Source organism: Lissotriton helveticus, chromosome 8, assembly GCF_964261635.1.
Source record: "Lissotriton helveticus chromosome 8, aLisHel1.1, whole genome shotgun sequence".
In the NCBI taxonomy this organism is placed as follows: Eukaryota; Metazoa; Chordata; class Amphibia; order Caudata; family Salamandridae; genus Lissotriton; species Lissotriton helveticus.
Genome location: NC_136069.1, coordinates 1189439264 through 1189456543, shown reverse-complemented (window position 1 = coordinate 1189456543; position 17280 = coordinate 1189439264). Strand labels below are relative to the sequence as shown.

The following is a 17280-nucleotide window of genomic DNA, read 5'->3' as shown; positions in this document are numbered from 1 at the left end:
GTGATACTACTGTTGAGGGCAAGGATTTTGTTTTCAATGATGTTAAACATGTACGGAAACAGTTTTCCAATTGCAACAGTGTAAATGCTATATATGCCATCATCTGTCCCTGTTCAAAGATTTACATAGGGCAGACAACCCAAAAGGTGAGGTTGAGAATGTGTCAACATAGAAGCAGGATACGTTGTAAAACTCCAAATGCTCCCTTGGTTGACCATTTCACTGAATTTATGCACACCGAATTGGATTTTAAGTGGACAATCATCTCCCTGATCAGGTTGCCCCCCCGTGGTGCGGACCTACAACGTCTCCTCAACAAGGAAGAACTTCTCTGGATTCTGAAGACCAAAAGCCTTCACAGTGGACTTAACAGGATGGAGGATTGGACCTCATTGATTTGATTTCGAAAAATTAATCTATGTTGTTATGACGTTCTATAATAAGATGTACCCTCTTGTATTATGATGTTCTACAATGATGATGTTTCCACTTGTATTAGGGGTCTGCTTGATAATTATGCCATATTGCCATTAGTAATTGTTTTGGCTATTCCTTGTCACATTTCTACCTATCACTTGCACCACTCTGTCATGGCAGATTATTTCGTTTTTTCACCATGCTAACATGGCCGCCGAATTTTTAACTGTAACTACATTGGCCTAAACGGTTATAATGGATCCGTGATGTCCCCACCTTTGCTTGCCTTTTAACAATTGTTATAACTCACTCAGCTACCTCCTTTTCTTTTCGCGCTAACCAGCACTGGCCGTTCGACTCTTCACTTCCTTACTAGCACTCTCTAACCGCTTCAACATGCCGCCATTCTCCACCGTAACTAGATTGGTTTTACCAATACCACGTGACGCGGAATAACCTTATTTCCGGTGTCACCATGATTATCGTGGATCGTGAGGGTTTCCCACGACTGACAAGGACCCCCATTGTGGACCTGGTTTTACCTGATTGGGTAAGCTCCTTTTGGTTGGCGTTTTTTCATTATACTCCTTCAGTGCCCACTATAATTACCCTTTCTAAATTGCTCGTCCGTTCCTTTTTGTTGAACAGCCCGATATTGTGATACCGCAACAGCGGATCCCGGGTAAGACAATAATTCTCAAACTTGCATGGCTTTCCTTTTTAATTACCCCTGCCTAGCCTTATTCCCGTGTTATGGCTCTTCATAGGTTGGCAAAGCGCCCATTATCACGACTACCAAGCCTAACACGGCGTCCCCTCGGTAAGCTGTGTTTATTGAAAACAATTGCACGTCCCCCGTGTTGATTATACTTCTTCTATTGGGCTAATTTTACGCGGATATTGCAATCGTTCTACACCTGGAAGCAATATGTTTTTTGGTTATCGCTACGCCTTGGCTGCCTTTTATGTCAATTTTTAAACAATTGTTTTGCATGTTCAATCACCAAAAAATGGCGTATATCACTTGAGGGCTACAACTATCACTTCAGTACACTATGTCTATTTTTAATGTTATGTGCACACCTTTGACTGACTATTGCATGCCATTATTTCCAACATGGCTTTAACTGGTTATGAGCAGTGGAAGGTCGACATGTTTATAATTGTTTCTAATCTGTTTCTTTTTCTCTTCCCCTTACCCCTTGTTTATATTGGCAAAATATCCCCACAGAGTGGGCATTATGTATAAATGTGTACATTAGGCAATTCATTGTTGTCCTGAGGATGAACCTTTCATTTTAATTGGGTTCGAAACGTCGACCTTAAATACACTAAATGCATATTAATCAAGTGATTTATGAGTTGCATATGTGTATAGTTTGTATTGTCGGTTTATGATTTATGATACTCAGACTAGTCAAAATTTGCCTGTAAATTCCCCTGTCCCCTTTCCCTTGAGTGTGTTAGTTTGGCACTGTCTGGTGTCCCACTTGTATCACACTGATTTTTATAAATTATTCTTCCTCGAAAATTAAAATTGTCCGGCTGGACATTTGATATAGAACTATTTAGTCTATATTCATTTGTGGTTACTATCATTCTTTGCTTAGGGACCATTGTCTCTGTTGATACCAAAAAGATTTCTCATCAAAGACTTGTGCAGTGCTAGCGGATTTGAGAAACTTGGTGTTCTCATGCCTAAACAGCTTTCTTTCCCAAGGCGGTGACCACTCTACCTCTGGAGCGATATATTATCCTTCCCACTGTTTACTTACCACCCATCCCACTGAAGGAGAGGCTACACCAACCAGACTCCCAGAAGAGCAATGAGATACTATATGAATCGCACTAAAGAGATACTGTCTTATGACTAGCTCTATACACAAGCTGCATGGAAAAGTCAGTCCAAAAGAAGACTTTGCCAGAATGATAATTTTGTGTCTCACAATATGCTACACGTTTGCAAAAAAGGAAGCCATTAGAGGAAATACGAGCCCATTCCACTAGGACAAAATGTTCCACTTTGGCATTAGTCAGGGGTGTGCCTGCTTCTGAGATCTTTCAGGCCATGACATGGCTTCTCTTCACACCTTCACCAAGCACTACTGTCTTCATTCATTGGTGATCAGGGATAGTCATTTCGCATGCTTGGTGCTATAGAATTTACTCATTTATGTTTTTAAACCCACCGCCTTTGAATCTATTCAAAAGGTGAGGAATCTGCATATAGAAGTATTCATCAAAAGAAAAACGTATTAACTCACATTAACAATCTTTCTCGTGAATACTCAATCTGTCGGCGTATTTCTCACTAATAACACCCCTCTCCCTGCTTTGAAAGAAGGTATAGACCTGGTAAAGAGGTTCCAATTAGATTGATGCATTGATCTGTGTTGATGTTGTTCCTAACCTTGGACTGTCAAGGGCAACGGAAAATGGAAAGTTAATTGATTTTGAATCACCAGGGTGGGAACTTTATGGCTCCAGTAATGTCATCACAACACTGTTTCCAGTGCAGATAAGAAGTCAAGTGTTCCTTTACGGTACAAGAGAGCTATTAAAGTTTCCAGAGCCAGTGTGGCGCCTGAGGTTATTAAACAGAAGAGAAATCTATCGGCAGGTAGCAACGGTATCCACCAGATGGAAAATGTTACCCTGTAAGCCTCTGTTCATGGCATGTAGTGCTGTATATTCACATGATCTGCATATCTCTGTCATCTAGTGTTGGTCTCGGATGTGTACAACTTGCTTTTCTTCTAAGAAGTCTTTCGAGTCACAAGTTATAGTGACTCCTCCTATGACTGGTGATGCGTATGGGCATCGGCTCCATTGTTAGATTGTTTTCCTTCCCAGTGGGTGAGGAAGGAGATGGAACACAGAAGTGACAGAAAATGGCCATGCAAGTGAACGTTGAAAAGAAAAGTAAATAAAAGCATCTGGAACAACCGAAGACTTCTGGAGAAGTGGATGGGTACACGTGGATTTACAGCACTACGCGCCACAATCAGATGCTTACAGGGTACATAACATTTTCCATTTGTGGCATGTGTTGCTGTAGATACACATGCTCTGCATAGACTGTAAAGCAGTTCTCCTCTAAGCGGTGGTTAGACAGAGGATGTTGCAGAAGACTGAAAAAGAAAAGATAGTACAGCCTGGCCCACTTAAGCTTGTTGAGATGTTAGTACATCTACACAGTAGTGTTTTGTGAACATATAGTGGACCTGGTAGCTGCTTTACTAATGTCAGCTTTTGGGATGTTACCCAAAACGGCCATGGCGGCACTTTATTGCATGTGGAAAATAGCCTATGGGTAACAGGAGGCTTTCTTTCAATCTTGGCGTAACAGGTCTGAATGCACTTGAATAGCCAGCAAATCATCCCTGCTATTGAAATGGCACTGCCTTTGTATGGTTTAGTGTGGGCGAAAAAAAACTTGCGTTTTACAAAATGGTTTTCTCTTGTCAATGTAGTACATGAGGGCCCTTTTGACATCTAATGTGTGAAGGGCTCTCTCTGCAACTGAGTCCGGGTGTGTCAATAACAATGAGAGTTCAATTATCTGGTTACGGTTGAAAGGAGAAACCACCTTGAGCACAAACTTTGGATTAGTTCTAATTACTACTTTGGAAGAGTAGATCTTACAAATAAAAAAGGATCTTCCAGCATGAGAACTTGGATCTCACTCAAACGCCTGAGGGAAGGGATTGTGACTAGAAACACTACGTTCCAAGAGAGGAACTGGAGATGACAGGTACGAAGGGGCTCAAAAGGGGGTCCCATGAGCAAGGACTGGACTGAAGTTCCGAGACAGGGCTGGGGACAACCTGGGGGGAATAGCCCTCTTACCGCTCTCCATAAAGGCCTTAATAACGGAGAATATGAATAATCAAGTGTTCCCTGTTCTGCAGGTATACTGCCACTGCAGGCAAATGCAAACAAATGAAAGTGTAAGCCACTTCAGAGCGTTGCAAGCATAACAGGTAGCAGACAATATCTTACATTTCTTGCTTGAGTGGATCAATGTGTTTGGTTAGCCAGTAGTGCACAAACCTTTTCCACTTGCTGCATAGCAGGCTCGAGTAGTGAGACGGTGAGCCTCTTTGAGGATGGACATACCCTAGGCGGACAGAATGAGGTAGCCAAACTCTAGAATCTCAAGAGCCAAATCACTAGGTTGAGCTGCTTGGGATTGGGTCAACTGTGCCCTGAGATGATCCAGCCAGTTGGGAAGCATTTCATGAGGGACTACAGAAAACTCTAGAAAGATTGCGAACAAAAGTTGTCTTCCCAACATGGGAATCTCCAGGATGAAGGGTTGTGCACCATGGTTGTCTGGCCCATGAGGGAGCCACCAGCATGAAGATGGTGGACGTCTGCTGTAGCCTCCGGACCATGTATGGCAGAGGTAGGTGAGGCAGAAAATTGTAGGCAAATATCTCTGACCAGTTAATTCATAATGCATTGCCCTTGGATTGTGGGTGGGGAAATCTAGAGGTGAAGCTTTGGCATTTGGTGTTTTCAGCGGTTGCAAACAAATCTACTTTGGGAAACCCCCAATGAAGAAGGTATGCTGAGCAGGTCTGCAAAGTCGTTGTCCGCTCCCGGAAGGTATTTCGTTAGCAGATGTACCTTATGGTGGATCACCCAATGCCAAATATTCAGCGGTACCAATGAGAGCTGGGGAGAATGCGCGCCCTCTTGTTACTAAAGGTATTACATGGCAGTCATGTTGTCTGTTTTGACCACAACTGTTTTGTGATGGATGTGGCAGAATGAAGCTTTGAGAGCCAGCTGGACTACCAGTAGTTCCATATAACTGATGTGGAAGGTCTGTTGGACGGGTGTCCACATGCCCTGAACGGGCATATCTTTGAAATGCACCCCCTACTCCATGAGAGGCTTCCATAGTGATGGTCATTTGGGGAATCGAATCTAGAAAGGGACTATCCGGCAATAGGTTGTTGCTGTTCCACCATTACAGAGAGCGACGACTGCTGGCCCAAATCAACTATGTCTTCCCAGAGACCATCTGTTTGGGACTATTGTGCCATCATGAACTCTGAAAGTGGACGCATGTGCAAGCGAGCATGGGGGGAACTATGCCAATGCATGAGGCCATCATGCCTCGGACATACATTACTGTCCTGGCTGCAAGCTGGTGATCTGGCTAGAAAAGAGGCAGCAGAAGCTGGAAAACTTGAACACGTGCAGGGCTGGGATAAGCCTTTCCAGTGACTGAATTTAGAATTGCCCCATGTAAGGGCTGTACCTGAAGGTGTTGGAGGTGGGATTTGTCCATGTTGATGGCGAGACCATGATCATGGCGAAGATCTAGGATGATCTGGGGGTGGGCCAAGCACTGCTGTGTGCTTGCACTCTTGATCTGCCAGTCATGGAAGTATGAGGAAATGCAGATGCCGCTTCTTTTGAGATGGGCGTCTATCACTGCAAGGCATTTGGTAAAGACTATGGGAGCTGTAGTTACCCCAAAGGCCATAACCTTGAATTGAAAGTGCTGTCCAATTACCATGAACCTGAGGTATCAGTTATGAGCCAGGTGGTTCAGGATGGGGAAATGGACGTTATTCAGGTCAAAATCAGTGATGAAGTTGCCGTGCTGCAGCAGAGGAATGATATTCTGAAGCATGGCCATGTAAAATTGCTCCGACAGGATGACCTTGTTGAGCAGCCTGGGGTCTAGTATGAGCTTGAAGGACCAGTCTTTGTTAGGGATGAGAAAGTACAGGGAGTACACCCCTTTTACGCAGTGCTGTGATGGCATAGGCTCTATGGCACCACTGAGTAAAAGCACGTACACTTCCTCTTGAAGAAGGCGCTAGTGTACTGTGGAGATGGAGTGTTTGAGGTGAGAGAGAGGGGGAAGGGTTTTGGGGGGCGACGGGTGAAGGGAGCGGGGATGTTTGGGCTTGAGTACCATGCAGTAGCACTGTTCTACAATGGGCAGTACCCATTGGACTAAGGTGATGTTTTGCCACTGTAGGAAGAACTGCTGCAAGTGTTCCGAACAGGTGTACTGTGGTCGTGGCGTGGGGGTGGTGGTGTTTGAGGCTAATTAATAGGGTTGTTAAAGATGTCCCACGTGGATTTTAAGAAACCCCGAGCATGGGTATGTATTGTGCTGAGCACAAATTTGGATCGTGGTAGCACTAAAGGCACACCAGGTGTGGATCCATTTCCAACATGGCACAGTGACAGGCGCCACATGGCTTGAATCCGGAAACCTTCTAGAACATTCTACACACCTGAAAATTGGTGACAAAAGCCTGTCAAAAAGTGAGAGAGAGCATCCCTCTTCACGGATCTGTGCTAAGTGGGAAGGAACGAAAGAAAAGAACTGACATCAGCACGCCATGGTGGCGCCTATCTAGGTGACGCGGACATTACTGCAGTGGAGAGGAACCTGACGTCGCCAGGTGGAGCCAACCGACGCCACCTACCAGCGCAAGGGTAATGTTCGAAGAAAAATCTACCAGATCCAGTCTGACGCCTGGGAAATTCAATGGTATAGAATCTGCGGCTAGAACAGGTCTCTTCACATAAGGCATTACCAAATGTAAGTAACTTGTCCATCAGGTAGCAATGCACTCCTAATATAGTTCAGCACTGCGGCACAATTTTCAGCAGAAGCAAGTTGCTGTAAAAAAGCTAGAGCAAGCAAATGTTGTCTGTTTGCAGCCTTTAAAATGGAGAGTTGAAATATTTTATGTAAAGATTCATAAATTGTGCAAAAAAAAATATAATGCACTGTACTTTGCGAGGATAAGTTATTACAGGGACATTTGGGAAGATGCCGTAACCAAGACCTCTGTTTGGGAAAGGCACATAAAAAGTGAATAGTGCTCATTCTAAACCGAATTTAATAAAACCTGTGTTGAGGGTTACGGATTAAAGCAAGATATTGCTCCATCCCTGTGGCCCAGGGAGAAACACAGGTTAAATAACAGAATCTTCCTCCACAGGAATATACTATTGTGGGTGATTCATCCACACTATATATTAAGTTGTCCCGCAGAATATGGAGCATCACAACATTTTATAAATTCACATTTTATTAATATCAAAAATAGATAGCGTAATCACAAAAATATACATTTAAAACCGGTCCCGGAGGAATACAGAGGACACCGCAGCTTATCTCCAGTTTCTACCAGAACTACGCACTGAGGAACCTTCGAACCCCGGCCTGGGGTACTTGTCCCCTAACCCTGTAGACGCCACAGGGTCGCGCATTTGGCTTGGAGGACTACGTATTCCCCCCCACCCCCCTCCCCATTATGCTTTATCTTCCTAGATCGAGGCTGTGACCTGTCCCCCTCCGCCCTTATCTTGTGATCTTGGCTCACCTGCCTCGCAGGGCAGTTCACGTTTTTTCACCGACCCCGATATGTTTACTACTCCTTTATGTGCCTCCTTTTTGATATACGGATAGGGGGTCGGCATTTTCCAGCCTATTATCGCCAGTGGGCCACTAGGACCGTGTGTCCACCTTGCGACTGCTATGCATCTTGATTCCAGTGGAGCCATCATTGACTATTTAGCACCCATGGACCACAGGAAAACTCTGGCGCATTTTCCTCACTCGCATATATGGAGAAAACGGTGTCTGGAGTTTTTCAGTTACTAATCGTCTCAATTTTGCATCTTTATTATTTTTCTTCTATAGGAATATTTCTGGGTCACTTTGGGACTGATCAATTAAATCTCCAACCTGATGAGAAGCAGAAATGGTCCATGGCCAAGAGTGGCTCAATATAATAGACAGTGAATCCAAAATAACTTAAGCCCTTTCATGGGGTGAGAGAGGAAAACACAGAAAGGAGACTGGGGTTTTTATTAGTGCAAAAACTGGCAATGTACTAAACAGGTGTGTGGAAAAATTATTTATGAAGATCTCCTTACCCCTTTACCCTCATTCCCGAGACCTATATATATTTTATTACTCAAACAAGGAGGGCATCCATTGACTATATGAACCAGAAGGGAGGCCCTTGCTGGGCTTCTCTGGACAGTTTCTGCAGTCTAAGTTCGGCAAAGCTCAAAATTGTCTCATTTAAGAATCCAATATGGGACAACTGCTATGCCTGCAAAAGAACTACAGTTTATAAATTTGACTGGTAATTAAAGCCCTCATTATGAGTGGCCACGCATATCCGATGCGGCAGGTAACATAAGTTGTCAGCTTGATCCCAATCAGAAGATCAGTGCGACACTGCAGATCAGTTTACTTTCACCAAGTAATTTCTCAAGGTGAAAGTGTGGGGCAATATGAGAAATTATTGTGGTAATAAAAACCCAGAATTACTGATTCTCCAAGTAGTTGCTCAGCATTCCAGGCGTAATCACCATTAACTCTGTCCCCAATAGTTACTGTACCACCTGTATGACAAACTCTAGGTGTAGAGGAATAAATGGAAAGGGCACGACTTTTCTTGCTGTGCAGACTGATAGAGACTGGAAAAGCCTATACTTCCATGTGACATTAGTATCACATGAAACTACAAACAATGAGGACGTAGTAAAAACAATGGCACTAAAGTACAGAGAAACAAAAGCGATGAAAGAATAAACACAACATAAAGAGGAAAGAAATAGCGGATGGAAGAGATATGGATACTATTGCTTAGGAGTCAACTCTACCTAGCAGGAGGTGCTGCATCCTTTCTGACATTTTTTCCAATTAAAGTGAGAACACAGTCTACAATGCTAAAAATATTATGGTGACAATCTGACAGAAGATTAAAAAGGATATGTATAATCTTAACATGTTCCTCACTGGTGAAGTAGAATTTGCCAAAAGGAGTTTGTTCCTTTCAAGACATCTATTAAAATTAAATGATTTACAACTGATAATTTTAACTTACCATCGTGATCGTCGTCACTTTCATAATGCGGTCTGCTCTTGTAGCAGAAGAAAGTGGGAGGCAGCTGAAGACTTTCAGCTAAAGCTCTTTGCTCAGGCGTAGGTGATAATTCATACACAAAGACCACATCATCAGAAAACAATTGTGCATCTTCTCCTTTCCTGTTTTTGTCTGTAATGCACCAAAAACAAAACAATACCAAGAATGCGGGTATAATTATGATGGAATGAAGTGTAAACAGCATATAAAGGAAGAACTGCGTTACTTACCTGTAACAGCAGTTATCCAGTATTGGTGTCTTTCATAGATTCACATGCCTGAATCATTCCCCGTCGTCGAGACGGGAGCCTCCGGTACATAAAAAAGTAATGTCCTATAGACATACATAGAGAAAATAGGCCTAAGGGTCTCACCTTAGTAGCCTTTCTTTGTCCTTATGCAAAAAGGACCAAACTCTCACAGTCAGCCAATCAGCTCCGACCTCCCTCTAGAACCTTCCTGGGAGGAGCCTCAGTCCCTCAGATTTTCGTACGCACTCAGTTAGTTAGGCGTAACATTGTGAGAAAGGGATGAGACTTCCCAGGGGAGGCGGGAGGGTTGCATGTGAATCTATGAAAGACACCAATACTGGATAACTGCTGTTACAGGTAAGTAACGCAGTTCTTATCCAGTATTAGGGGTGTCTTTCATAGATTCACATGCCTGAATCAGAGTAGCTAGCAATTAGACATGCACATTCGTGATGGAAAGGTGCCCTGTAGGCATGTTAGACAATGTATACATTGTACTATAGCATGTAAAAAGACAGCATAAGCAGAGCATCACAATAGCAGAGAATGTGCATACCTGGATGGCGGGATGAGGGAAGGCTCACCTCACTGAAAGAGATGGCGTAGCACCGCCTGGCCCACTGCTGCATCCTTCTGAAGTTCGAGATCCAGGCAGTAGTGTCTGGAGAAGGTGTGCGGTGACTTCCAGGTCGCCGCTCTGCATATGTCCAGGATCGGCACTCCAGCGAAAAGTGCTGCTGATGTGGACATCGCCCTGGTGGAATGTGCAGTGACACGATCAGTCAAAGGCCGTCCGGCCTTGGTATGACAGAACGCAATCGCCGAGGAAATCCATCTCGAGATGCTTTGCTTCGTGAGAGGCAGGCCCATTCTTGGATTGCTGTATGCCACGAATAGTTGTGAAGATTTTCTGAAGTCTTTGGTTTTATCCAGATAGAACTTTAGACATCTCTTGAGGTCTAAAGAATGGAGTGCCCTTTCGGCTGCGGTGGAAGGGTTTGCAAAGAAAGACCTAAGGACTATTGGCTCATTGAGATGAAAGTCCGAAGGCACTTTCGGTATGAACTTTGGGTTTGGTCTTAACAGCACTCTGTCCTGTCTGAATTGCAGGTATGGATCCTGAATGGACAGGGCTTGAAGTTCGCTCACTCTCCTGGCCGATGTCAGAGCGAGCAAGAGCGCAGTTTTCCATGAGACGTGTTTGATGGATGCCCGATGAATGGGTTCAAAGGGATGCCTCATAAGTTGGTTGAGAACTAGGTTCAGATGCCACATTGGGGGGACTTTCCGAGGCCTCGGAAAGGATCTATAAAGTCCCTTCAGGAATTGTTTGACAAGTCGATTGGACCACAGGGAAGGTCCCGTGAAAGTTCTGGTGAACCTTGATATCGCTGCTAGGTGGACTTTTATGGACGCATGTGCCAGTCCTGATCGTGCCAAGTGCAGCAGGTATGGCAATAGCTGTTCAGGAGTGACTAACAGCGGTTGCAGGCCTTGGGCCGAACACCAAATGCAGAATCTTTTCCATTTGAGAGAGTAGGTTTTGTTGGTACTGTCTGCTCTCGCTTTTGCCAGTATATCTTTGCAGTCCTGCGGGATATTTAGGCCACCGAACTCTCTGTGCTCAGGAGCCAGGCTGATAAGCTGAGCGATGGCAGGTTCGGGTGTTGCACCTGCCCCTTGGACATCGTCAGGAGGTTCGGGTGCTGTCGCAGACGAATCGGTGTCTTGATAGAGAGCCGAAGTAGATCCGAGAACCAGTGTTGTCTCGGCCAGTACGGGGCAATCAGGATCAGGGTACAGGGCTCCGCCTTCATCTTCCTGAGGAGCCTCGGGATCATGGGAAACGGAGGAAAAGCGTAAGCAAACACGCTGAACCAAACGATGGAAAAGGCATTCCCCAGCGATCCTTGTTGGGGATGCCAGCTTGCGTAGCTTGGGCATTTGGCGTTCCCCTTGGTGGCAAACAGGTCGATTCTTGGGACTCCCCATTGAGAGAAGATGTGAGTCAGCGCGCTGTCGCTCAGTTCCCACTCGTGGGAGAGTGATCGTTGCCTGCTTAGGGCGTCGGCGATGGTATTTTCCTTGCCCGGCACATAGGCGGCCTTGAGTGCGATTCCCTGCAGCACTAGCCAGTTCCAGATCTTCTGCGATTCGCGTGATAGAGAGAGCGAACGCGTTCCTCCCTGTTTGTTGAGATAGTGCATCGTCGTGGTGTTGTCCGTTTTGACGAGCACTGGGGAGTGCCGGATGCGTGGTAGAAAGGCCTGTAGCGCTAGGTACACGGCTCTTAGCTCCAAAAGATTTATATGAAGCTGTTTTTCCTGAGTTTCCCATTTGCCGCTGATCCGAAGGTCCTGAAGGACAGCTCCCCATCCCTCCAGGGAAGCGTCCGTGGTGATCACCAGAGGTGTTGCCGGAAGGAGAAATGACAGTCCGACGGTCAGATTGTTGCGACTTCTCCACCAGGTTAGACTCTTGGTCATTTTGGGTGTTATCCAGACAGTGTCCTCGAAAGAGCCAGTACTTTGAGTCCATTGGCTCGCGAGCGCCTCCTGCAACGGGCGCATTCTGAGTCTGCAGTGAGGGACGAGGAGTATACAGGAGGACATCATGCCCAGGAGGGATGTATAGGTCCTGACCTTCAGGTTTGTCCTGTTCGCCACAGCCGTGGCCAGGGACAATATCTTGTCTGTCCTTTCTTTCGAGGGAAAGGCTCTCGCAGACTCTGTGTCCAAGGTTGCTCCGAGGAACGTAATTTTTGTCGTAGGGACGACACAGGATTTCTTGAGATTGAGGGTTAATCCCAGCCTCTGAAAAAGATTTGTGCAGGCGTTGGAGGATGTGGCTGCGTCTTCCTCCGAGGGTGCTTTCACCAGCCAGTCGTCTAGGTAGGGGAAGACCTGGTGACCCATTTGACGCAGGAAAGCTGCCACTGGTGCAAGGCACTTCGTGAAAATCCGCGGCGCGGATTTGAGGCCGAATGGTAGTACCTTGAATTGATAATGTTGCCCTGCTACCTCGAACCTCAGGAATTTTCTGTGACACTTGAGGATGGGAATGTGGTAGTAGGCATCCTGGAGATCCAAGGAGGTCATGAAATCCCCTTTTTCTAGAATGCCTAGTATTTCTTGAATCGTCACCATCCTGAACGATTGGCTTCGTAGGAAGACGTTGAGCGCTCGGAGGTCCAGAATGGGCCGCCACTTGTCCTCTTTCTGGTGTACGAGAAAGAAGTGGGAGTAAAAGCCCTTCCCCTTCAGGGGCGCCGGAACGCGCTCGATAGCTCCTTTCTTCAGCATTACAGAAATTTCCTGGAGAAGCAGGCGTAAGTTTTTGTGCGCCCGCCTGCGAGGAGGAGTCCTGGGAGGGATGGTGGTGAATTCGAGGGAATGGCCAAAACGTATAATTTGGAGAACCCACTTGTCCGTGGTTATGAGTTGCCAATTGTTGAGGAAATGGGTCAATTTTCCTCCAATTTGTAAGGATGGATAGGGTGGCTGGACTGGCTGGAGTAGCTCGTCACTGGCGGCCGCCAGTGCCCCTCTTTGTAGCCTTGCCTCTGAAGTTAGATCGTCCATAGGATGATGGACGGCCTTGAGGTTGCTTGTGTTGGTATTGACCTTTGTTAGAATAGGAGTACGAGGACCTATTCTGATAGGAACCTCGATACGAGGACTGTCCTCTAGATCTGTTGCCTCGAAAGGACTGGTTTCGGGACTGTAAGGTACCCAGAGCCCTTGCCGTATCCGTGTCCTTCTTCATGGTTTGCAATGCCTCATCGATTTTGGACCCAAAGAGGTGCTGGCCATCGAAGGGCATGTCCAAGACCTTGGACTGCACCTCCTGGCGGAAGGACGTCGCTTTAAGCCATCCTTGACGGCGTAGGACCGCAGCTCCAGCAAGTTGACGAAAGCCAGTCATGGCTGCATCGATAGCACAGTCAATTATTTCGGCAGCCGAAGATTGACCCTCCAGTAGTAGGGCCTGGACTTCCCCACGGACCGAGTCCGGCAGGTCTGACAAATATGGGGCTATGTCTTCCCAGAGTTGGCGATTATAACGCCCCAATAAGGCAATGGAGTTGGCTACCTTGACGGTCATGGCCGAAGTCGTGGTGAACCTTTTGCCGATCGTGTCCAGTTTTCTTCCTTCTTTGTCCGGAGGAGCGGACAGCGGGGAGGAAGGGTTGCGTGAGTGTTTCTGGGCCGCTTGTGTGACCACTGAATCCGGTTTAGGGTGCCCATTTAGGCAAACCGCTGCAGACAGTGGGGCTTTGTATTTTTTGTCTAAGCGCGGAACAACCGCAGACACAGAAGCGGGCGTCAGCATTATCTTCTTGCCTTGTTCCCATAGAAATTCTATTATTGGAATAGATTTCGTCGTCTTTTGAGTCTGCTCCTTAAAATAGTGTAGGAAGCATTCAGTCTCTGTTGATTCGACAGTCATATGGAATCTCTTCGCCGCTCTTTCCACAATTTTATGGAAGCCGCCTATGTCTACCGGCGGCGAGTCCGCATGGCGCGGTTGGGGCGATGCTGGTGAGGACGCCACATATTCATCCTCCTCATCCTGGGAAGAGTGGGCCTCCTGGACCTCTCCTTCCTCCAATTCATCCTCCTCCTCATCCTCGTCAGACGACACTACCTCCTGAGGTTGAATCTTTTCATGGTGGGCCTGAGGGGGAGGTCGAGACGGTTTTGGGGCTGCCGCTGGGTTAGGAACGATAGGTGGCTGATCCCTACTGTCAGCGTCCGGGAAACGTTGTTTGTAATCCTGTACAAGGAATTTCAGGTCGTTCACCAGAGAAGCCGGGAGGCAGACCATGGGGGTAACCTCCGTGGTGACTTTAGTGTGGACGGAGTGTTCCTGGTAGGAGTATTCCTCTACCTCCTCGTCAGTGCTTTGGCACTTGACATGTAGGTCCGAGATGGAAGTAGCGGGGCCCAGGTGGTCATCCTCCTCGGATTCTTCACTCTGGAAGATTTCGTTAGGTGGGTGCTGCTCCACTTTGCTTGGAGACGTGGTCTCCGGCGTAATATGCGGCTTAGTAGACTTGCCCAACGCAGGACTGGAGTTGGAAGCCGTCGAAGGCGTCGTCGACGGTGGTAGCGTGAGGGATGCCACCTCCACGAGCTTGGTTTTCTTCCATGTGTCCGGAAGTGTCTTCGTCGACGACGAGTCCTCCGTCGACGGCAGCTTTAACTTCGTCGACGACGACGACGAGTCCTCCGTCGACGTCTTTAACATCGTCGACGACGAGGAGTCCTTCGTCGACGGTAGGGTCCTCGTCGACGGAATCTCCGTAGACGGCAATTTGGTCGTCGACGACCGGGGCGTCGTCGGTGCGCTCGTCGACGGCGAGCCCGTCGTCGATGTCGGTCTCGTCGACGTCTTCGTCGTCGACGTCTTCGTCGTCGATGCCCTCGTCGACGCTGTCGTCGTCGGGGCTGTCGGTGGTGGGTTCGTCGTCGACGGCGTCGTCGTTATCTTCGTCGACGGCGTAGTTTTCGTCGACGGAGTAGTTTTCGACGTCGACAGGGTCTTTGTCGTCGACGATTTCAGCAGTAAAATGGAGGAAATAGGCCTACCTGTCGACGACGATGATGGAGATGTTATCGTCGACGGTGAAAGAGACAACGCTGACGTCGTCGAGACCGTGGTAGTCACTGAGGTAGTCCTCTGAGGTCTGCTAGAGGCCTGAGCAGGCTTTTTAAAAGTCTGAGTATCCTGAACAGACACAGAAGATGTCGTAGATCTTGCCTCTGAAGACTTCTTGGCTGTCTTCCTAGGAGGGGTGTCTGAGGGGCCAGGGGAAGTTACCCTTGGCCTCTTTTGAGAGACTGCTGAGGTTTTAGAGACACTACCTTCGGAAGATTCCAGAGTGTCTCTGTCCTTGAGTCTGTCGAGCCAGATGAGAAGGCGGCCTTCCCTGTCTCTCACGGTCTTCCTGGGGAAAGACCTACATATTTTGCAGTCTGCAGGGACGTGGTCCGGATAAAGGCAATATAAGCATAAGGTATGCTTATCATCCACATGGAGCCTTTTCTTCCCACATGAAGAGCAGGCCCTGAAAAGGGCTTTCTTCTGGGATTCAGACATCGAAGAAAGCAGTGGAAGCAAACACTTACTGCTTCAAAGTGTTACTGAAGTAGTCCTTGAAGATTGTAGAATGAAGATTCACTTTTCAAAGGAAGTAGATGAGTTTATAAGGAATCCTGAGAAGAGCTCAGGCTGGAGACTCCCTAGCACAACGTGCGGTAGAAAATCTGAGGGACTGAGGCTCCACCCAGGAAGGTTCTAGAGGGAGGTCGGAGCTGATTGGCTGACTGTGAGAGTTTGGTCCTTTTTGCATAAGGACAAAGAAAGGCTACTAAGGTGAGACCCTTAGGCCTATTTTCTCTATGTATGTCTATAGGACATTACTTTTTTATGTACCGGAGGCTCCCGTCTCGACGACGGGGAATGATTCAGGCATGTGAATCTATGAAAGACACCCCTAATACTGGATAATAGGTCAGAAACCTAAATAATAAACGCACTGAAAGCCACCCATCTTCACAGGAACAATATTTATAAAAAATTACATTTTTCATTGGCCGATAGTCACAAACTATAATGCCTTACAATTCGCCCATGGGTAGCCTCCATTTAAAAAAATGCCTCCCCACCATTGTTATAATATATTATTATAAGTAATATGATATTGTTAAATCTAAACTTAATCTAAAATAACATCTTTGAACTCTACCACATCCCTTATCCAAGTAATGACCAGGAACAATAGGAAAGGGCAAAGAGGAGAGAAAATGGGTAACCTAAGATAAAGACTTCACTTTAAGGCAATTTTTGGTAACAGCTAGAACAACTTGTAACATGTCAAGTTCTTTAGCCTCCCTTCACAAACTTTCCGTGATCACTCTACAGAAGTTGGGAGCACCATGTGCTATTGTTGCTTCAACAACACTAAGTCTGATAATTGGGAACTTGTCTTGAGAACAATTAGTACATTTTTCGAATCACTTTACACTCTTTCAAACTGCAAAACGTGGCTATAGGTCCCCAAACCTCAAATACACTACACAAATAAATCTTGCTACATAGAACAACATTGTTCTCAGACTAAGGGCTTGATTTCGAGTTTGGCGGAGGGTGCTCCATCACGAACGTGACCAATATCCCGTAGCCATATTATAAGAGCATTATGATATAAAGCACTTATAATAGGGCGGACGGAATATCACTCACGTTTCTGATGGAGTACCCGTTCACCAAAATCTAAACTAGGCCTAAATCTCTTAATACTTCATCTAAAAATCGTACTAGCTTATTTTGATAACAGACTATTATTGAGTAAGTAAGGGACTAATTATAAAGAGACCTGGTGAAGCAAACGTTGGCAACATGGCTTATGCCATAGCCTCCAGCAACATCCTCAGCGTGACCTTTTCTGCAGCAGGTTGCATAAAGAAATATTTCAGTCTATTCCATGAGCATAAAGACTTCAACGTATTCTTGAACAGAAGCTTACCCAATCACAATTTCAAATTACACTCTGAAATCGAAGGAGCTCATGGCTGTAGCCAATGAATAGGATAGGTCATTATATAAAAAAACAGCATCACTTATTTATTGAAGTATTTTTGTGCGACCTGGTCAAACAAGTTTTTCATGGAGGAGCGATGGTC

General features: G+C 46.2%; 1 protein-coding gene across 1 annotated transcript in view; it reads right to left on the bottom strand.

Moving 5' to 3' along the window:
• LOC144773228 (E3 SUMO-protein ligase RanBP2-like) overlaps window positions 1–17280 on the bottom strand; it is a 559200-nt gene that overhangs the window by 173788 nt on the left and 368132 nt on the right. Inside the window, exon 21 of the mRNA XM_078658126.1 lies at window positions 9303–9473. Within this exon, the coding sequence (XP_078514252.1) occupies window positions 9303–9473 (171 nt within the window). The remainder of the gene's footprint in view (window positions 1–9302; window positions 9474–17280) is intronic.